The following is a 19,802-nucleotide window of genomic DNA, read 5'->3' as shown; positions in this document are numbered from 1 at the left end:
GGGGCTCTGGCTCTGTGGGCCGGGGGTGGCTCTGAGCCCAAGGTTGCCGCTCTGTGTGGCTTCCACCAGTACCTTAACCAAAACACAGCATGTTTCCACATGCTCAGAGAGCAGCGGTCCATTCCTTCATTTCATGTGCTAAAAACCACGCACATCTGAGCCCCTCAGAGCTCACCATGAGTACGCCCTCTTCAGAAAAGGGAAGAATTCAGCCCTGCCTGCCCAGACAGAGCCTCTTTGAAATCTGTGTTTCCTGAAGGGAACAAGAACCAAAGGTAGGAACCACACTCAGAGCATGTAATTTAAGTATTAGTGACTGAAGTGATCCAGCAAAAGCAACTCAGAATAGAAAGGTTTCCTCTTCCAGTCCTCCTCTGCAAATTTTTTTTTTTCCGCTGTTAAAATATTTTCCACGTAACAACCCAATTTTCCGCTCAATGTATTTTAGATATTGGGATTTCACATGCCTGACTCCCACTCTCCTTTACTGATCCCACTTTTCAGTAAACAAGAGATGTAAGAGAGATGCTTGCTAGAGACAGGCAGAATTAGGGCACAAATAAAATTATGTGTTCACACATGGGCAGCTTCATAGATCAGTTGTTCAGTGGAACAGATGCTAAATTATTTAAATCAACAGCAGCATTTGTAATATATAATGAAAAGGCAGCAAGGATCTCATGGAAGTGAACTAGGAGGAGGTAGTTACATTGGCCCAAAGCAAGGATGGGCCTCTTAGTCCACAGACCATTAGAGTGGACAGTAAAGGGTGATTTACATTTGTTGTGAAATTTGTCAACATCTCCGAAAAAAACCACACCATGTTTGTGAAAGCTCCTGCTGTAAAATTAGTGGGGTTAGCCCCCACACGGTTGCCCACAGTGGAGGGTAAAAGCTAAGAGATTCTTCTCCTGCCAGGGCTCCAAAGGACTAGAGATCTGTTCATCAGTACAAGCTGAAATTATGCAGGACTCACTGACAAGTCTTCCCATTGCGAGTGTGTGCCCAAACAGCTGGGCCGGCATTCAAAACGGTGAAGTCAGAGATCTACATTAACACCAAGTAACAGTTTCCAGACTACTTACATCGGTGTCAGGTCCCTTATCCGCACCCGGACAAGAAAAAGTGACAAACTCATGGCACCTCTTGTGAACCACAAAACAGCAAACTGGTGGAGAGAAAAGAAAACTAAAATTAGTAATTTAATACACACGCTGTGTTTTTCCAAAACGAGGCTCTATGTCCCTCTAGAAGTCAGCTTGATTTCACTACAGACAGAGTCTCCCAACAGCAATCAGAAGACATTTTATGTGAGACTCAGCAACATTTGGTATTAATTGGACTTAGAGATAATAGAACCATAAAATGTCAGGTCTGACAGGGCCCAAGGAGACCCAAACCCTGGTTCCTATTCTCTAAAGTTAGAGGGGGGTCAGACAGTGATCGTTAAGACACTTGCCCAAGATATAAACCAGAAATCAAAACTTAAACTACTTTGCACAGTCCTATGCCAATACACACGCATGCATATAAAGGGGGAAAAGAAAAAAAATAACAGATCATACATAGAGTGACATCCCTGTGTGTTATAGAACTTCCTCAGCAGAATTCTGAATTCAAAGAACTCATTAAGACACAAACCCAGAGAGTGCCAGGGTGGCTCAGTCGGTGAAGCGTCTGCCTTAGGCTCAGGTCACGATCCCACAGTCTTAGGACTGAGCCCCACATCAGGCTCCCTGCTCAGCGGGGAGTCTGCTTCCCCTCCCCCTCTGCCTTTTCCCTTGCTCGTGCTCTCTCTCCCCCTTGTCTGCTCTCGTTATATCTCAAATAAATAAAATCTTAAAAAAGGACACAAACCCAATCTACAGAAAACAGCCCTTTGAAATGAAAAAGAAAGAAAAGGCAAACACAGTCACACATTCCTGCATGTGCACACTTGCCATAGAGACTATCACCAGTTGAGGAGGGCCCCACAGATCTACCACAGAACAAATATTTCCCAAGTTCAATGTGGTTTTGATAATATTCAGGATGGGTCAATAAAAGAATTGTTATAGAAATTAATAAGTAATTCCCTAAGAGATTCTATGGTTAATGTGGAGGATCCAAAAAAAGATAAACGACCTGGTTAGTCCTTCCTCGAGAGCTTGGAGTCTCTAAGGGTATGACCAACTACTCCACTGTTCTTTATTGAACAACGCGCGAAAAGATATCCCACCATAAACAGTGGGTGAGCCCTAAGTCGTTGCCGCAGAAGGAACAGAGCTCCCCAGAATCGGGGGCTCTTTTCTTTCCCCCAATGAGACCACAATTCCCGGCGCATGTGGCCAGAGACAAGCCAACTGTAGACGGTCAGTTGTTCCAGGGAGGGGGAGAAGGTGGCAGGTTTGTGGCAATCCCAGGAGGAGAACAAGTCCCACGCCTCGTGCAAGGAAACCACGCAGAGGGCCCAAGTGGCCACGAAGACACTCGGGATGTTTTTGATGAGCGCTGGCAGCCACGTAAGATTTGAACGAGAGTAACGTGGACAAAAACGGTGCTTTAGAAGGGCAAATGGTGGCAACAGGAAGAACTGAATGGACTAGATCTGGGCCAGGAGGCCCAATTAGAAGCCTCTTGCCTAGTCTACGAATGAAAGTAATCGCCCATCATTATTCGGTCTGCCAAAATGAAAATAACAGATACCAGAGAAATTGCAGAAGAACAGACCTGACTTTCCAAGGGACCAAAGCTACTGCTGAGTGTCTTATCATGTGTCATTTGGATGGGTCCCTTCACAGTCCATACCTGAGTCTTCATGACACAACGTAATATGCGTCAACACCTATATTGTATCAAACACAAAATATCGTTTCCCCTTTCCTTCCACTGTGTCCTAAGCCACTGACAGGAGGAAAAAAAGATGTGAGAGACGATGCCAAGATTTTAGACATGGGGGACAGGAAAATGAATACCTGAGAGGAATTACATATATATTTAAAATATACGTATTACGTGTGTGTGTGTGTGTGTGTGTGTTTTAGATAGATAAAATAACCAGAGGATGAGATGTGGGCGCGCCCTGTCAGGGTAGTGGATAACGGGCAGTTGTTTTCTTATGAAATAGTTTTTTTTTTTTTTTAAAGGTGGTCATAATACAATATCAGTATAAAAATACTTCTGTTAAAAAAAAAAATATGTGAGTGGCACCTGGGTGGCTCAGTGGGTTAAGCCACTGCCTTCGGCTCAGGTCATGATCTCAGGGTCCTGGAATCGAGTCCCACGTCAGGCTCTCTGCTCAGCAGGGAGCCTGCTTCCCCCTCTCTCTCTGCCTGCCTCTCTGCCTACTTGCGATATCTGTCAAATAAATAAATAAAATCTTTAAAAAAAAATATGTGGGCCTGGAATGAGCAGGTGGCATTGGACACAGGAGGGGACCATACACAGGGAGCTGACAATAGAAGAGGTCTTGAAAAGAATCCTTTTGGGAGCAGAGGCACCCGACAGAGGTGTTCTCCATGGCTGCCTGCCCTTCCCACCACACCTGCCCGCCAGGAGGGCAGGAGAGGACAGTGAAGCCAGGGACAGGCAGCCCCCAGGCTGCCCCAGCAGGCTCAAGACACCGCAAAGGGCAGCACTTAGCTCCTCCAAGCCTTCAGAACAGCTTTTTCCACAATGTTTCTGCTAAAAGCATCCCCAGGGCAACCCTCCCTAAGGATGGGCGGGGGTGAAGCGGAACCTGGATGGCACAAACCCGTCTCATCGGCTCACTCTCCCCAGGCACGAAGTCACCGCTCACTCATTGGAGTCAGAAAGCGAAATTATGCAAGGAAAAGGGTAGCGGGAGCTTTATTTCCCCATCACAGTTGAATATGGATATGGGGTTTGGAAGGGAAGACGAGCATTCGGATTCCCTTACTTAATCGTTTGATATATGGGGTTTTTTGGGATTTAGTTCAGGTGAACATTTATGAAAACCTGTATTTATCAAATCCATTTGGATGGCTTTTTTGTATCGGTCCTTTCTATTCCCAACTACCGGTCCATGCTAATATAAATCTCAAACCACCAAATACTTCTACCATATGCCTCAAAAAAAAAAAAAAAAAAAAAAAAGTCTTATATCCAATTTTATCCCAGGAGACCCTCACTACACAGTATAATTTGCAGGCGCAGTTAAAAAAGTCTCATCTACCCCCAAAATTACTTCCTCCTGGCCTACCTTAGCTGCCTCTCCTCCCTCCTGCCTTACACATGAAAGTCCCATCTAGAAAGATCTAGATTCACCCAACAGCAGGTAGAGAAATGGATCCTCTGAGGGCTCGTCATGCATGTGAGCTACCTGGAAGATAAAGGCCTTGTAAGGCTTGCTCCGAGACTTAAGATTCAGAATGGACGACCTTCAGAGGAAGAAGAAACAACCCATGCTTAGGTGAGTAAGACAAGGAGAGAAAGCCCAGTTACGCCCTCCTCCTACCCCACCCCCACTCCAGGGGTAGGGAAGAGGATGTGGTGGCAGCCTCGGGCTGCACACAGCGGTTGGTCTAGAAAAGGCCACCCAGGGAAGATGAGCAAGGGTCAGAGATTCCAAAATGACGGCTGGTGGGCCTTGACCTGGGTTTCAAGTTCCTAACTAAACTGGATAATGCATATTTTGTAAGATAATATAATGCAAACATTTGAGAAGTCTTGCTAGGGTAGCCGAAGAATGAGGAACAGATTAAATGTATCGGGTTTACCTGGAGATGGTCAGCATAGAATTTCCCCAGGCTAAAAATCAGGAGCGGTTTTTTATTGATTAATTCTAAATGTCTTCATCTCACCATGCTGTATGGAGCCAGGGGAGCTGGGGAGAGCTGGAGACAAGGCAGCTCTGTCACACCGTGTGGATCTTATACATATTTGTCTGACCTTGGCAGGCAGGAAATGGAGATACGCATCACGGAAGGGTCCTCCCGCTCCATGGTGTGTCCTGGTGCTGGACCCTTGGTGATTAAATAAGAATTTGCTTAAGCAAGCACAGGCTGGCCAAACAGAGATGAGACCCCATTTTCCAAGACTTTGGGGGCATGTTTGCTTCTATAACCAAATGATAGGTTTTAAAATATGAAGCTATCCTGTAGCTTAGAGTCACCAAGTAAATCTTCATTCAATTATTTTCTAAGCACAAAATCACTTTCCTCTAATCCTCTATGTGATATGCTTATGCCGTCCAACAAGTGATGGAGGACGCATGAAATGCACAAAGCACACTAAGCGAATGACGTGGGAGGACAAAAAAAATAAAATAAAGACAGGATGCTTGGTCAAATAAGGAGTCTTCACATTACCTGGCTTTAAAATGGAGGGGGTTTCATCGACTGATATGTTATCTTACTCACGGAAGGAAACTAAATGGAAATTAAGGAGAGTGTTCACCATCTGTCAGAAATAGATTTCCAAGACAGAATAAGAGTCACCTACGTTTGGGTCAAGAATTCGTAATGATTTCTAAAACACAGAGGTTGCGTGGGGATGCCGCCGTGTGCATGGACGTTAGCAGTGGTTCTCAGTCGTGCTCATTAAAGTGAACAGAACCCAACAAAGAATAATCTGAAAGTCAAACGCTGTGTGTGAGAGAAACACTCCCTTCTGACACTGTACCCCCATGAATTTGATCAGAATTAACTATAATGGTCTTGGCTCATTAGACACCCGTGGAGGAACAGGAGAAGGCTTGCTTTCGGCGCCAAATGTCATCACGCAGACGGATGACTTGGGGCTCTTGGTACTAGACCGTGTTCTCCAGAGTGAGCTCGGGCAAGTGGCAAGCCCAGAGATATTTTCTGTGTTTCATTTAAACAGAGCTTTAAAAAAAAAAAAAAGGCGCACAGTGAGCTGATGAAGGAATGAAGGAATGAGCTTCAGCTACTTGCTTCCTGCTCGTCAAGGCAAACTGCTCCTTATAAATGCCCCCAACGCGAATCACACGTAAATCAAGGAGGTGCGGCGACTGCTCTGACAAGAGAGAAAATTCTGACTGAAGGTGATTAGTCACCACCTCATACCCACTAGGAAGACTATTAAGAAAACAAAACAAAGCATGACAAAGAGGATGAGGAGAAACTGGAGGCCTGGCCATCCCTGGGGAGACCAAAAGACGGTACGAAAAGTAAACACAGAACTGCCCTTTGATCGGACAATCCCACTGCTGGGTCTCAAACAGATACTTGCGCACCCATGTTCACAGCAGCAGCATTGATAATAACTAAAGGTGGAAACAACTTAAATGTCCATCAATGGATGAATGGATAAACAAAATGCATACAAAATGCGATATATCCATCTGATGGGTTATTTGGCCTTAAAAGGGAAAAATTCTGACACATGCTACGACATGGACCCTGAGAACCTTATGCTAACAGAAAGCAGCCAGACACCAAAGGACAGATGCTGTCTGGTTCTGCTTATATGAGGTACCCAGAAGAGTCAAACCCAGACACAGAAGGTAGAACAGAGGCTGAGGGGCCGGGAGGAGTGTGGAATCGGCACTAAAAGGGTAGAGTTCTATTTGGGAAGATAGAGAGTTCTGGAGATTGAAGGTTGTGACGGTTGCACAAGGCACTCTGATATGGTCAAAATGGTAAGTTTCAGGGTACAAAGATTTTACAATAAATTTTCGTTCATCAACCCGGAATGATATTTATGAAATTATAAATGAGACACAGCCTTGTAGTCCTGTTTCTGAGAATTTTCTGTGGTTTTTGTTGTTCACAGTGGAGTTAGTTATGAAACCAAGAAAGACTTACTTGCTTCCATCACATAAAATTCTTAATAAAGGTAGTGACCAAATAGAGGGGGGCATGGTCGTCAGAGCAGAGGAGGATCCTCCTGACTACTGAGGACCAGACAGGTATCCCATCAACCCTCCCATCTCACTCAACAACGGTCAAAGTCAATAATGCTGATAGAGACCAGCCCTTTAGACTGAAGGCCTAACTTTTTTTTTTTTTACCAAAATCCCTGTGGCACTGATGCTCCTCCATTGACGTATGAAATGGGACCACCCTGTTTACACTGGACATGGATTGCCACGTTCACAGAAAAAAAAAAAATATATGTATATATATATACTACGTGTATCACTTTCCATCTCTCTTCAAGAAATCTTTACCTTTCCTTTTCACCCTGTCTGTATCATTTCCAATTCAGGTCAGAGTCACGTAAAATGGAACATATGCATAAAAACTCCCTGCTACCCAAAATTAATGGGAGAGGGTATACATTATGTAACAAATCCCAAATTCAAGGAAAAAACCTACCACAGTTATGAGTCTGACATTGTTTAGAACTGAAGACTGGTAGCTAGCTGAGTTTCCTCGAGTTCCTTTTTTTAAATACATGAATGGTTGCCATCATGTGAGGTGGTTTTAATTAAATTTTGCTTAGCTGGAAGGGATTAATGAAAGGTAGAGTCACATCAGGATACGATGAAATGAAAATCTCTAAGGCAAGTGAACCACTTTCAGCTTTGTAGGGAAAGTCATGAAAATCTGAGCTTATGTTATATTTGCATGCTCAAAGAAAATTATTGGTTTCAGATTTGTAACAATGAAAACAGTCTTCTCGTGGGATACATGTTCAAGTTGTGTGAAAACAAATCAAGTAAATGTGCTTTATCACATATTACTAGAAGGGATGACATTCTTCAAGCAGCACAGACTCTGCCTCTAAGAGTCTGTGCACATGCTCCCAGGAAACTCTCCAAGCCTCAAGTACCCCCTGATCCTGATCTCTGATGAGGGACCCCCCCCCACATCTTTCCCAGGAGAATCACCTTTAACCTTTTCCTCTTTTCTAATGTCACCAAGTCCTACTGATGGCTTTTTTTTTTTTCCTGCATTCCTTCCTGATTGGATTTGAGATACATTTTGGAGAAAGCTCAAAGACTGAACATGAGTGTAAAAGAAAGGTGTCCCCTGCTCACCAGTCAGAGAAACCACACAACTAGGTCGCCATCTTGCAATCAAGAGTAGAGCCTTAGTGTGAAACAGCTCATAACACTAAGGAGAAAGAAACCAGCTCTCTGTGTTGGCACGGCACTCACTTCTAGACTCTGCAGCTACGTGAGCCATCAAAGACCCTTTCCGATTTTCATTTTCTTCATATATACCTACACCTCTACATATACCATACAAGATACCTGAATATGTCAGATCATATCACACATGCATTTCTGGTTCATGCCATTGTACGCAGACTTCTCTGTACTTGCAAGCAAAAGATACCTAAAACAATAAAGGGAGACCTAGCAGATTATGGGAAATGAACAAAGGGGGCCAAGAGGTAAGAATGAACTAGAACATGGAAACTCATGGGCTCCACTCAACTGCTCACGGGAATTACACAGGCTGGAGGAGGAGGCGTGACTGTGTGTTTAGTTTTAGACAAAGGGACAACCAAATCCATGTGTCAGGCAGGCAAACGGGACTTCAAGCTTAGAGACCAAAAGGCTGCTGGGGCCTGCAGACCCGATTCGGAGAGGCATCTGCAGAGCTGAGAGCCGAAGGGAAAATGGCGATGAACTCCAAGGAGTAGGGAAGAGCCTCGGCAAGGCCCACATCCATAGCTGAAGGTGAGAAGGAGGTGGTGGTGTGGAAAGTGAGAGGGCAGAGTCCTGACTCTGGGGCTTGAGGGGGGTTGAGGGAAGAAGAATCTCAAGAAGAGTTGGGCAATCACCGGTGTAAAGGATTCTTCCAGAGCCAAGGAGAAAAGCTGAGATTTGGCCCCTCATGGCCCAAAAGCCACACACCTGGAAGAAAACAGATAATGACAGCAACACAAATGCCAACAGGTCCTTAATACACAGCCTCTCTTCTTCCTTATCTCCATATTCTTCAACCCAGAACTGAAACGGGGTGGAGTTTTCTGATAGCATCAATATACAGCAGTAAAATTATCTTAATTCCTCAAGTAACTATCCTATAAAGGCCCAGCTGTTCCACAGCACAAACAAAAATCCCTCAAAGTATATGACAAATCAGGCAACAGTGCTTGAAGGGGAATCCTAAGGCTTGATTTTTAAGCTCAGATTTGGCCAGGTTTTTGCGATTTTGAAATCATCTGAAGAACCCAACCTCCCTTTTAGGTCCATAAGGGCATATTGACCCTTCAATAACTGGGAGCTATGACTCCCAATCTGAGTCCAACATGCACCCTGGGGTTCTGCTTTTTGACCCTAAAAAGAAACTGTATCCGTTCTACACAAGACTACCACGCCTGTAACACCAGACTTTTCTCGGCAGTATTTTTTTTTTTTCTGAAGACCTTTTTAAGTGGTTAGGTTCACAGCAGAATTGAGTGGAAGGTAAAGAGATTCCCCATAGGTTTCCTGTCCCTGCACCACCACAGCCTCCCCCACTGTCAACACCCCTGCCAGAGAGCTACGTTTGTGACGACCGATGAGCCCCCCGGACACATCATCATCTCCCTACATCCATGGTTTATATGAGGGTTCACTCTAATATTTTCAAGTCTTTTATTTTTTCGGTCTCCAAGGACTCTAACTGGGGTCTGAGACTTGGGGTTAAGAAGTCGAGCTGGGCTCTCGAATCCTGTGTTTTGGCTTCTCTCCCTCCCCCTGCTAGTCTAAAACCTCCTTATTCTAGTGGAACATGACCAGCTTCCTTTGCTCAGAAGTAACTCGAGTCTAAGAGCGTGGGTCTGACTTGGAGGGAACCCAAAACTGTACTCTCAGCAGAATGCGTACTACTTAATAGGACCTCAAACCTTTCCCAGAATGGCAAATGAAAGAAACCTCAGCTCCAGAACTCTGGGAAAACAGAAGGTGGTAAAAATACAATTTTAATGAAGAATGGACTCCTACAGCGTAGATGAAACCTCTGAATTTATAACTTAATCCCATCCAGCCTGGGGTGGGCGCTCAGCGGGGATACACCTGTTTCTTACTAGGGTTATAAAAAAGCTACATTGTGACACAGTGTTGGAAGAAATATTCCGGAGATTACAAGAGGCAATGAAATGGAAGGAATCTCTTTCTTTGTCTCTAACTGTGCTTTTCTGAGCATGTCTATGTATGTTTCCAGGCAAGCCTTTTGGGGAATGTCACTCATCATCTATTCATTCAATGATTCAGTGAATATTTATTCAACACCTTCTATAAACCAATACTCTATAAAACAGGAATGCCAAGGACTGGCCAAACCAGTTTCTGCTCATAGGGAAGCGCAGGGTCTAGTTAAAAAGAAAAGCACGTAAAGGAGTAGGCATCTCATATCCTCTCTTCCTTACTTCTCTGCCTCTCCATTCTCTTTATCTTCTACTGTTTTCCCTCCTTTAATTTGTTTTAATGTAAAATCCAGGGTTTGTTTTGCAATTTTTATCACTGAATAGCTTTAACTTTTTCCATTTTAATTTGGCAAAATAGAACATCTACTATTTAAAAATTCAGACAAATGGAAATACATAATGTCTGTAACTTGCTTTAACAGACTTCAGCAAGAATTTAAAAAAAAAAAGATGAAACAGGATTGGTAAAAAGTCAACAATTACTGAAGCTATGAGACCATACCTGGTCTATTCTCACTACCCTTTGCAGGTATTTGGAAATGTACATCATAAAAGGCAAAGAGAATGAATAGTTAGATGGGATTTTACCCTGTGCTTAAACTCTTCTCCAGCCACCCCCCCCCCCCAATTAGTCAAAGGTCACTGAGAAATCATCATGACAATATTGACAAAAAGCTGCTTAGAAAAAACCAGAGCAGACTTCAAAAATAAGTCACTTGTACACATATGTCAAGAACAATCTCAGAGTTCTTTCACAGGACAGAATTTATGATCCTCTAACAGTGGTCTTTCTAGCTAGTCTCTGAAGTACACTTAGGGTAATTTATCATTTCCACTCATCTCTCCTATGCAGAATTGCCAGATAAACATGCCATTGGATCGTTTCAGGCATTAACTATCCTGGTATGGGATGACTTGTGTCCTCCCCCACCCCCCAAATTCCTATGTGGAAGTTCTAATCTCCAGACTCTCAGAATGTGAAATTATTCGGAAATACGGTTGTTGTAATTCTTTAGGATGAGGTCATACTGGCAGGGGGTGGGCCCTAATCTAGTGAAACTGGTAACCTTATAAAAGGGGGAAACTGAGACACAGTACTCAGGGGAAACTCAGACACAGGAATGCCATGTGAAGATGTAGGCAGAAATCAGGATGATGCTTCCATAAGCCAAGGAATTCCAACGATTGCCAGCAAACCACCAGACACAGAGAGGGCCATTTTCCTTCACTGTCTTCAGAAGAAACCAGCCCTGCTGAGAACTGTCATCCCTGATTTCTAGCCTCCAAAACTGAGACAAACTTGGTTAGGCCACCAGTTTATAGTACTTCGTTAAAGCAGCTTCAGAAAACTAATATATAATAAGGGTGCCTGGGTGGCTCGGTTGGTTAAGCATCCAAAAGACTCTTGGTTGTGGTTCAGGTCATGACCTCAGGATTGTGGGATCGAGCTCCGCATCGGGCTCCACACTCAGTGTGGAGTCTGCTCGTCCCTCTCCCTCTGTTCCTCCCCTAGCTCACGATCATTTGCTATCTCTAAAATAAATATTTAAAAATATATATGTAAACCAAGGCAATTTCTAGAAAGGGTTCAATAAGTGAAATTTTAATCAGCGCTGTGTGTCGTCAAGAAAACCACAACACCCCACTTCTCAAATGGAACCCAAGTTATTAAATCTATCAAGTGTCCGGGGAAAGGATTCATACGTAAATCAACTTCAGATTTCAATTAAGTGATATGAGCAAGTAGTAAGGCTTCAAGTCACTCTTCCCGGACAGCTCTATGTGATAGCATACCTATACCCATGAAATTCACCTGTGTCACCAATGGAGACCGAGGATACCTTAGAGTCCAAAGCAGCAATGAACAGCTCAAGGAAGTAAGAGCTCTGTTCACACTTCCCTCAGGAAAAATAAGGGTGCATGAAGATTATGGGTGATTATAAGCAATAATGGTTTTTTAAAACCTGAATTTTTGATATGAAATAGAAACACTGACATTCAAAAAAAAAGCACCCCTGGGGCACTGGTATAACTTCATTTGCTCATGATTATAAAGACATTTAATAAAGTCAGAACTCTTAAAAGGTCCCATATAGAAGTATCACCAGAGGCTCAAAATTCAAATCCTTGACTCTGTGTGTGTATGTCCTACTTAATATACTAGCTGTTACTTGCATTCGAGATAACAAGGACAATCAGGATAATGAGGTTTGTACACTGCTGGGTTATACATAAAGGACTGCTCACCTTTGGTGGTGAAATGGCCATTTTCTGGGTGGAGGTAGGGGAACCTAAGCCTTGAAATCCTCAGGGGACCAAGAGCCCAGGGAAGTCACCTTTAGCATTAACCTTCACGAGGATGTTAGTAATTTAAACATCACGGAGTCTGAGGACAGCAGAAGCAGGAGACTTCAGAAAGAAGCTGCCTTTTAGGGGGACTGAGTGGGTGGGTAATAAGGCCTGGATTCCTCTCTGCCTCTAGTCGGCTCCTGTCTTAAGTCAAAGTTTTGCCAGTAGCCTGAAGAGTCAACATCCTTAACACGTTCAGCAAACAAGCCATTCGGTTGCAAACTGAAGGCCAACAGCCAGGCTTTTCTGGCATTTGTAATTTTATAGCTTATTTTGAAAATGGACCAGATGTGGGGCACCTGGGTGGCTCAGTATGTTAAGCCTCTGCCTTCAGCTCAGGTCATGGTCTCAGGGTCCTGGGATCAAGACCCACATCAGGCTCTCTGCTCTGCAGGGAGCCTGCTTCCCTCCTCTCTCTGCCTGCCTCTTTGCCTACTTGTGATCTCTCTGTCAAATAAATAAAATTAAAAAAAAAAAAAGAAAGGAAAAAAGAAAATAGACCAGCTGTAAAGTTCCATGTTTTTTTAATGAGCAACAGCTACATCCCAGACATGGGCTAAACCCTGGTGTCTATGAAGATTAGTAAGGCTCAGGTACTCTGAACAGCTTCAAGTCCAGTCTGGTGAACAGTCACAAACTGATCGTTTCAAGATCATGAAAGGACCCTCAGCCAAGTCTTCCCCATACCGGCTGCGAACACGGAGGGAAAAGTCTCTTCTCCGAGCCTCAAGTTTCCGGAAGATGTGTGGCGGAAATGATTCTGTTGCCGAGGCTGAAAAAAGGACACAAGGTCGAGGGACTTTTTCTTAGCACGAGGGGCAGTCATCTGACTGTTACTGAGTCTGCAGTAACACCTATGTAAAAATATGAAAATAGGCATGGACCGCCTCATGCAAACTACAGAGGCAGGTAGGAGGTCAGAGAAATCAAGCACTGATGGAAAGGAATGTGATTCACGTCAGCCAAGAAAATATTACTCTTGGTCATGATTCATAGAAGAAAATTATGAAGTTGTTCCAAATATTTTAGTCAACACTCCTTTCAGAATCTGGTGCTTGCTCCCCCCCTCCCCCTTTTGGTCAAGTAATTACAAAGCTCCCATGGGTAAGTTAGGGAAAAGCGCTTCGAATTTAATGTTCTGGTTTGGCTTTGATTTCAGTCAATATTGGAATAGGGGTGGGAACGGTCTCAGAATTGAAAAGACACTGACGTTTAGTTAGAAATGCAGGCTTATAAAAGCAAACAGGAAAAAAGAGAAAAAGAAAAAAGAAAAGCAAATGCGGTGCCGTGTTACTTCTGAAATTTGAGCGGCCTAACCCGGCGGTCATTTTTAATTCTTAGAGATAAATACATGCAGAAGTGTTCCATAAATAAAATGCTTTCATATTCTTGAGATTACATTGAGTTTATGGGACAAAAATCTGTTTGCATTATTATGTAATTTTCTACCCATGTAGCATTTCCCCCTGGCTTATCTTCAAGGACAATTCAAAAGAAGCCATAATACACTAATTACCTCCCTGTTATCGAATATGTTGGGAACTAATAAAGCATCAGGGATGTGGAATGCAACATAATTACAAAGCAATGAGGCCACAAGTTTCCACAAAGGAAATTAGAAAGTGTCCAGGGGATTCCAGTGCCCACAGGTAACAATGGTGAGCACATGGGAAAGATGAAGACAAAGAACAAAGTTTTCATACAAATAAGGACATTAGGCATAGACAGAGAAGAAATAAAATTTAAAAGACAAATCAACCTTACAAAATGAGTAGGTTACATTGATGAATTGTATGCTAGAAAACAAGGCAAAGGAAATTAATGACTTGTCATCAAGAATTTTAAGATCAAAGGGCTTTTAAAAATCTACACTTAGACACAATGCCTCAAAAAACTTACATTTGACAATAATCATAATATAGAGCTATTTACTGGCTTTTAAAATGTACATGTTTTCGCATGGGGAAGAATCTGCAAGGATATGGACCACAGTGTTAAGGATATGGATCCCCTGTGGCTGGGATTGTGTTTGGGAAGATTTATTTTCACTTTTTTGTTCATCTGCATTTTCTAATTTATTCAACCATTAAGGTATTAACTAAAAATATAACTTTAAAGATGTTTATAGCACCAGGTGTTAAGATTGGAAAGTTCTTTTTGACTCTCTTAAAAAAAATTCCTTAGTGCATATTTAGAATTACATGTGTTATATCATGTATCAATCAGGTATTTCTTGAATACAATTGCATGACTCATGCTGCCCGGTGCTCAGCCTTGGGGTATGCACAGAGATTAGAAAACAACTCAGAAATACGCTTGAGGACAGTGACTGAGACAAGCACAAACACCAAAAAACAACACAAAACAAAACCAAAAACCAAAAACCCCAAAACAAAGCATGAAACTGTTAACATCTAATCTTTGTCTGCTTGAAAACCTTTTGTTCTCCCATAAGAAAGGATGAGATCTTGCCATTTTCGACAACATGAACAGACCTAGACAATACAAAGGGAAGGAAGTCAGAAGAACAAATACCGTATGATTTTGCTTATATGTGAAATCTAAAAGACGACGAACAAAAAAGCAGACTCAGACCTATAAATACACAGAGCCAAACTGATGGCTGGGGTGGAGGGGGAGAGGGAAGAGGTGGGCAAAACGGGTGAAGGGCAGTGGGAGATGGAGGCTTCCGTTTACATAATTTTTATTTATTTTTATTATTTATTTTTTTTAAAGATTTCATTTATTTATTTGACAGAGAGAAATCACAAGTAGGCAGAGAGGCAGGCAGAGAGAGAGGAGGAAGCAGGCTCCCTGCTGAGCAGAAAGCCCGATGTGGGGCTTGAACCCAGGACCTGGGATCATGACCTGAGCCGAAGGCAGCGGCTTAACCCACTGAGCCACCCAGGCGCCCCCGTTTACATAATTTTTAAACGATGAGAGATGGGCACGAAGATGTGTGGCACAGATGCTTTGAACCACGTAATATGGAATATCAGAAATTGGAAAGAAGCTAAGAGTCCAACAGAGGAAAAGTGGGTTGGCAGGTGTCCATTTGAGATTTGTAATTACTCCACAGCAGTAACAACTGGGTGGTAAGAGAATATTTGCCAAACGAAGCAGGTACGCATCTAGAACGGTTACTAAATAAGAGAAAAGCCGGCTACAGCATAAAATGGTAAAAATCTTAAAATGCACGCACTATTCAACTCATTTATGAGGGAACCAGGAACTTGGTAAAGCTCATTCTCACAAGAATTTGAGGTCACCTGGTAAGGCATTCTGGGAAAGGTTTGCTGTGCCTGAGAATGGAAGTGGCTGCTCATAGGATAAGGAGAAGGTTCTAGAACGGACTCTGCTGGTAACTGCACAATTCCACGAATATTAGAAACCACTGAATTGTTTCCTTTAAGAGTGTAAGATACATAATGTGAATTCTAGATCAAGGTTTTCTTTTGCTGTTGAAAAGTCACATTTATGGGGCGCCTCGGTGGCTCAGCGGGTTAGAGCCTCTGCCTTTGGCTCAGGTCATGATCTCAAGAGTCCTGGGATCAAGTCCCGCATCGGGCTCTCTACTCAGCAGGGAGCCTGCTTCCCCCTCTCTCTCTGCCTGACTCTCTGCCTACTTGTGATCTCTGCCTGTCAAATAAATAAATAAAATCTTTAAAAAAAAAATGAAAGAAAAGTCACATTTTTCTTTCAGATAATGGACTTACAGCACTATGTAATTTTAAGGTCTACAGTAGGACTTACTCATACAGCAAAATGACTACCACAATAAGTTAACACACATAATCTCATGCTGACGCCAAAGAAAGCTTTTCCTTGTGATGAGAAATTTTCGTTGTTTTTGAAATGCTAAAAATCAAACAAGCAGGTAGAACACTCTTGGTCTTTGGGTGCTCTTGGTAAGCAACGTCCCCCTAGAACACTGAAAGGACAGGCCCTTCATGTTATGCCTCATTTCCAAATTTTAAATCATTTTCTTAGCATTGAAATGGTATCTTTATGCCTTCTGAGATGGTCTTTGGAACTACTGGCAAGACTAAGGAAAAGAATATTTTGAAATGAAGAAAACCTAAGGAAAGACAGAATCTGGCTAAGAGGAAAATTGAGGACCCCAAGAAACAAGGCAAGGCTGGGTCTCTGGAGGCCACTGAGGGGGTAAGCCCTTCTGCTGTATTTCCTATGAAGAGAGAACACACACCAGAGAATTTGAATGGCTGCCACTTCCAGAAAGAGGTAACAGGACTAGAACTAGCCAGCACCTCCCCACCTCCTTCCAAACCTGCTCCCTCCACACAGAGGCCAGGCACAGACAGAGCCTCCGCCCAGCTGATCTAGACCCGGTGTGCATTGGCTAATGTTCTCTCCTGGCTTTGCAAAGCCTCCCTCTGTGCCCAGGGCCTCCCTTGGATCAGGCATGTCAGGAAACCTGGCTAGGACAAGGGGAAGGCGGTGCCATGGTACACAGAGGCACAGGCCTCGAGGGACAAGCCAGCAGAACTTGGTCCCACCACCCTGTCAACTCCAAGAGCCGAAGACCCCCAAAGTGTGCTAAGTCCCAAGAGAATCAACTACCAAGAAAGGGAGTCAGAAACCATAGCGTCTTCCGTCCAGATGCGGTAGAGAAGGAGCTAAGATTACAAAAAGGCCACCACAAGTGGGGAGGAGAGTTCCTCAGTGATACGCATTCCTTCAAACTTTCACCCATAGCAATCAAAACCCTCAATCCACAGCTGTGTGGTTGCACCTCACTCCGGGGACAGTCATCAATACCTACAATGTGCAAATACCTGTATCTGTGAAAGATACTTTCTGACAAGCAGACAAGATAAAATGTATCCACTTTGGATGGGAGTGGAGAGGGGAGGGTAACTTCTGTGAACCCACGGAAGGCAAGTTTCCCAAAGGTGGGGGGCGTGGAGAGAAGGGAAACTGGGAAAGATAGTATATACCCTAACTGACCAAATTAGAAACCCAACTTAAAAATCCATAGCTAGACCAGGCTGATTCCACAAACTAGACGCTATCAAGAGAACATCAAATAGTAAGGATAATGCAAATTCTCAAATCTAGCTTCAGTACTATAGAAATACAGAGATCAACAACACAGATGAAGACACTTTAACTGATACAATTAATTAGTATAGATACCAAAAAGCAAAAAGAGGCTGCATTAACAGATGTATATAATCTAGAATGGAGGAGGTGAAAGTTCCATACAAGCTTTCATTCCTCCAGAGACATGATTCAGGGTTCCAAAAGTTCCCTCATCATGGTGCTTGTGGTCTCTTTGGTTTAGGGGAGACTTAGAACCACATCCTAAAAAGAATGGAGTCCCACCTGAAAGGGAAGTCTTAGCCTACAATGTAGTTCTCTGCAAATACTTTAAGGTCTGGTATTTGCAGGAAGGATTAAGCTTGTTCTGTCTGTCCCTAAAGGATGGAAACCCTATAGGACCCAAGTGTGAAAGTTACAGGGGATCAGATTTCAGCTAAGAGTGGATGACGTCAGGGCTGTCTGAAAATGAAGGCGGCCTGTGGAAGTACTAGGGATTACCAGAGCTGTGAATACTTGGGGAGGTTCTCAGATACTCTGCCTGACCCAGATGACACATAAATTTTACAGTGGGTATATGTACCCTAGAATCCCAAAGCAATCACATTCTACCAAAGCAACTAACTGCAATAATCCCATTTTTTTTAAAGATTTTATTTATTTATTTGACAGAGAGAGATCACAAGTAGGCAGAGAGGCAGGCAGAGAGAGAGAGAGGAAGAAGCAGGCTCCCCACTGAGCAGAGAGCCCCATGCGGGGCCCGATCCCAGGACCCTGAGATCATGACCTGAGCCGAAGGCAGCGGCTTAACCCACTGAGCCACCCAGGTGCCCCCCATTTTATTTTTTAAAGATTGTTTTTATTTGACACAGAGAGAGAGAGATCACAGGTAGGCAGAGAGGCAGGCGGGGGGGCGGGGGGGGGAAGCAGGCTCCCTGCTGAGCAGAGAGCCCGATGTGGGGCTTGATCCAAGGGCCCTGAGAACATGACCTGAGCTAAAGGCAGAGGCTAAACCCACTGAGCCACCCAGGCATCCCAATAATCCTATTTATAAAAAATTTTAGTTCCTCCTAATCATTTAAGTTCCAAGAAATGAACTTCTAGCACACACACACACACACACACACACAAAATCTAAAAGCGGACTCTTCAGAAAGAAAGAGCTTTATTTCCAGGGCTGGGATGGTCTCAGCAGCATGTTTTAAAGCTCATGGTGGGAATGTGTATCTGGAAGCTACAAACTCGGTCCTTTTCCATCTGACTCATCACAGCTACAAAACGCACGCACGCCGCAGCCGCAGGACATGGCTACTCTCAGCCATTTCTCAAGAGTGTAGCTAAAGAGATGGCACTTTTGAAAGGTGCATAATGACAAAAGCCTTTCAACTGGGCTGACTCCCTGGCTGAGCAGATGTATTCCGAGACAACATTCGCTGGGCATCGGGCAGGAAAGCTGCACTGCTAGGAGTCTAGGCTCCCTGTCCATTTTTAAGGTTCTCACGTGTGCACGCACACCTACATGAGACAATATCACTGGAGATCTCGGAGAACATCAATAGCACCACTGGTGTTAATTCTTCCTGATCGGGCCACACTGCTGAAGGATCGCCATGTTAAACTGTATAGGGCTGGGTTCCCTGAATGGGGTTGATGACATGAGAAAAATCAAGACTATGAATATTGGTCTTCATGACACTCTTCCCAAATGAAGGAAGGATGAGGCGACTGTGCCAGAGAGAAATAAACTGCAACCACACTGTTCACACACAAGCAGTCAGATTTCCAACCCTGCCCGTCTGGCGTGAGGGCTCAGGCTCCTACCACACGCTGCTGGGCACAGATTAAGCCCCCCACAATCACACCCCACCTCGGGTTATTAGGTGATGGTGCTCAGATCATTAACACGCTCGGATTTCCCCCACCATTACACCTGGATCTGAACAACGGGATGGGAAAGGTCTGGCTAGACAAAGGGACTCCACGGTGACTGATGGTCGGGGCACCCAGCTGTTCCTTTTCTGAAGGTCAGGTGTCCCAGGGAGGTGCCAGAGCCCAGGTATGAAGACGGAGTCCTGAGAAGGGCAGGGCAGCTCCAGTGGAGAGGGAGAGACAGGCAGCAGTGCTCCATGTGAGCAAACTGGGACAAGTCCATGCGGTCAGCACGGGTGGGACGGAGCACGGTAACTGGGAAGCTCAAGGTTGGAGGCCGATCCCATGAAAATCCTGGGCTAGTGCAGACAGAGCAGGTGCAGGTGGGATACCTGGATGGGAGGACTGGGCAGCAGGGGGAGGCGGCCTACCTGCACAGTCGGGAGAGAATCTTTGATACCAGAGCAGGAGAGAAT

At 44.0% G+C, this 19,802-nt stretch overlaps 1 protein-coding gene across 3 annotated transcripts in view; it reads right to left on the bottom strand.

The window, feature by feature from the left end:
* The window catches only part of PRKCA (protein kinase C alpha), a 407,772-nt gene that overhangs the window by 245,667 nt on the left and 142,303 nt on the right, over positions 1-19,802 (bottom strand). For all 3 annotated transcript variants that reach the window (XM_047708148.1, XM_047708150.1, XM_047708149.1), the window contains exon 3: positions 1,086-1,168. In XM_047708148.1, the coding sequence (XP_047564104.1) occupies positions 1,086-1,168 (83 nt within the window). The remainder of the gene's footprint in view (positions 1-1,085; positions 1,169-19,802) is intronic.

This window comes from Lutra lutra, chromosome 16, assembly GCF_902655055.1.
Source record: "Lutra lutra chromosome 16, mLutLut1.2, whole genome shotgun sequence".
Taxonomy (NCBI): Eukaryota; Metazoa; Chordata; class Mammalia; order Carnivora; family Mustelidae; genus Lutra; species Lutra lutra.
This window is presented reverse-complemented; position numbering and strand designations above follow the sequence as displayed.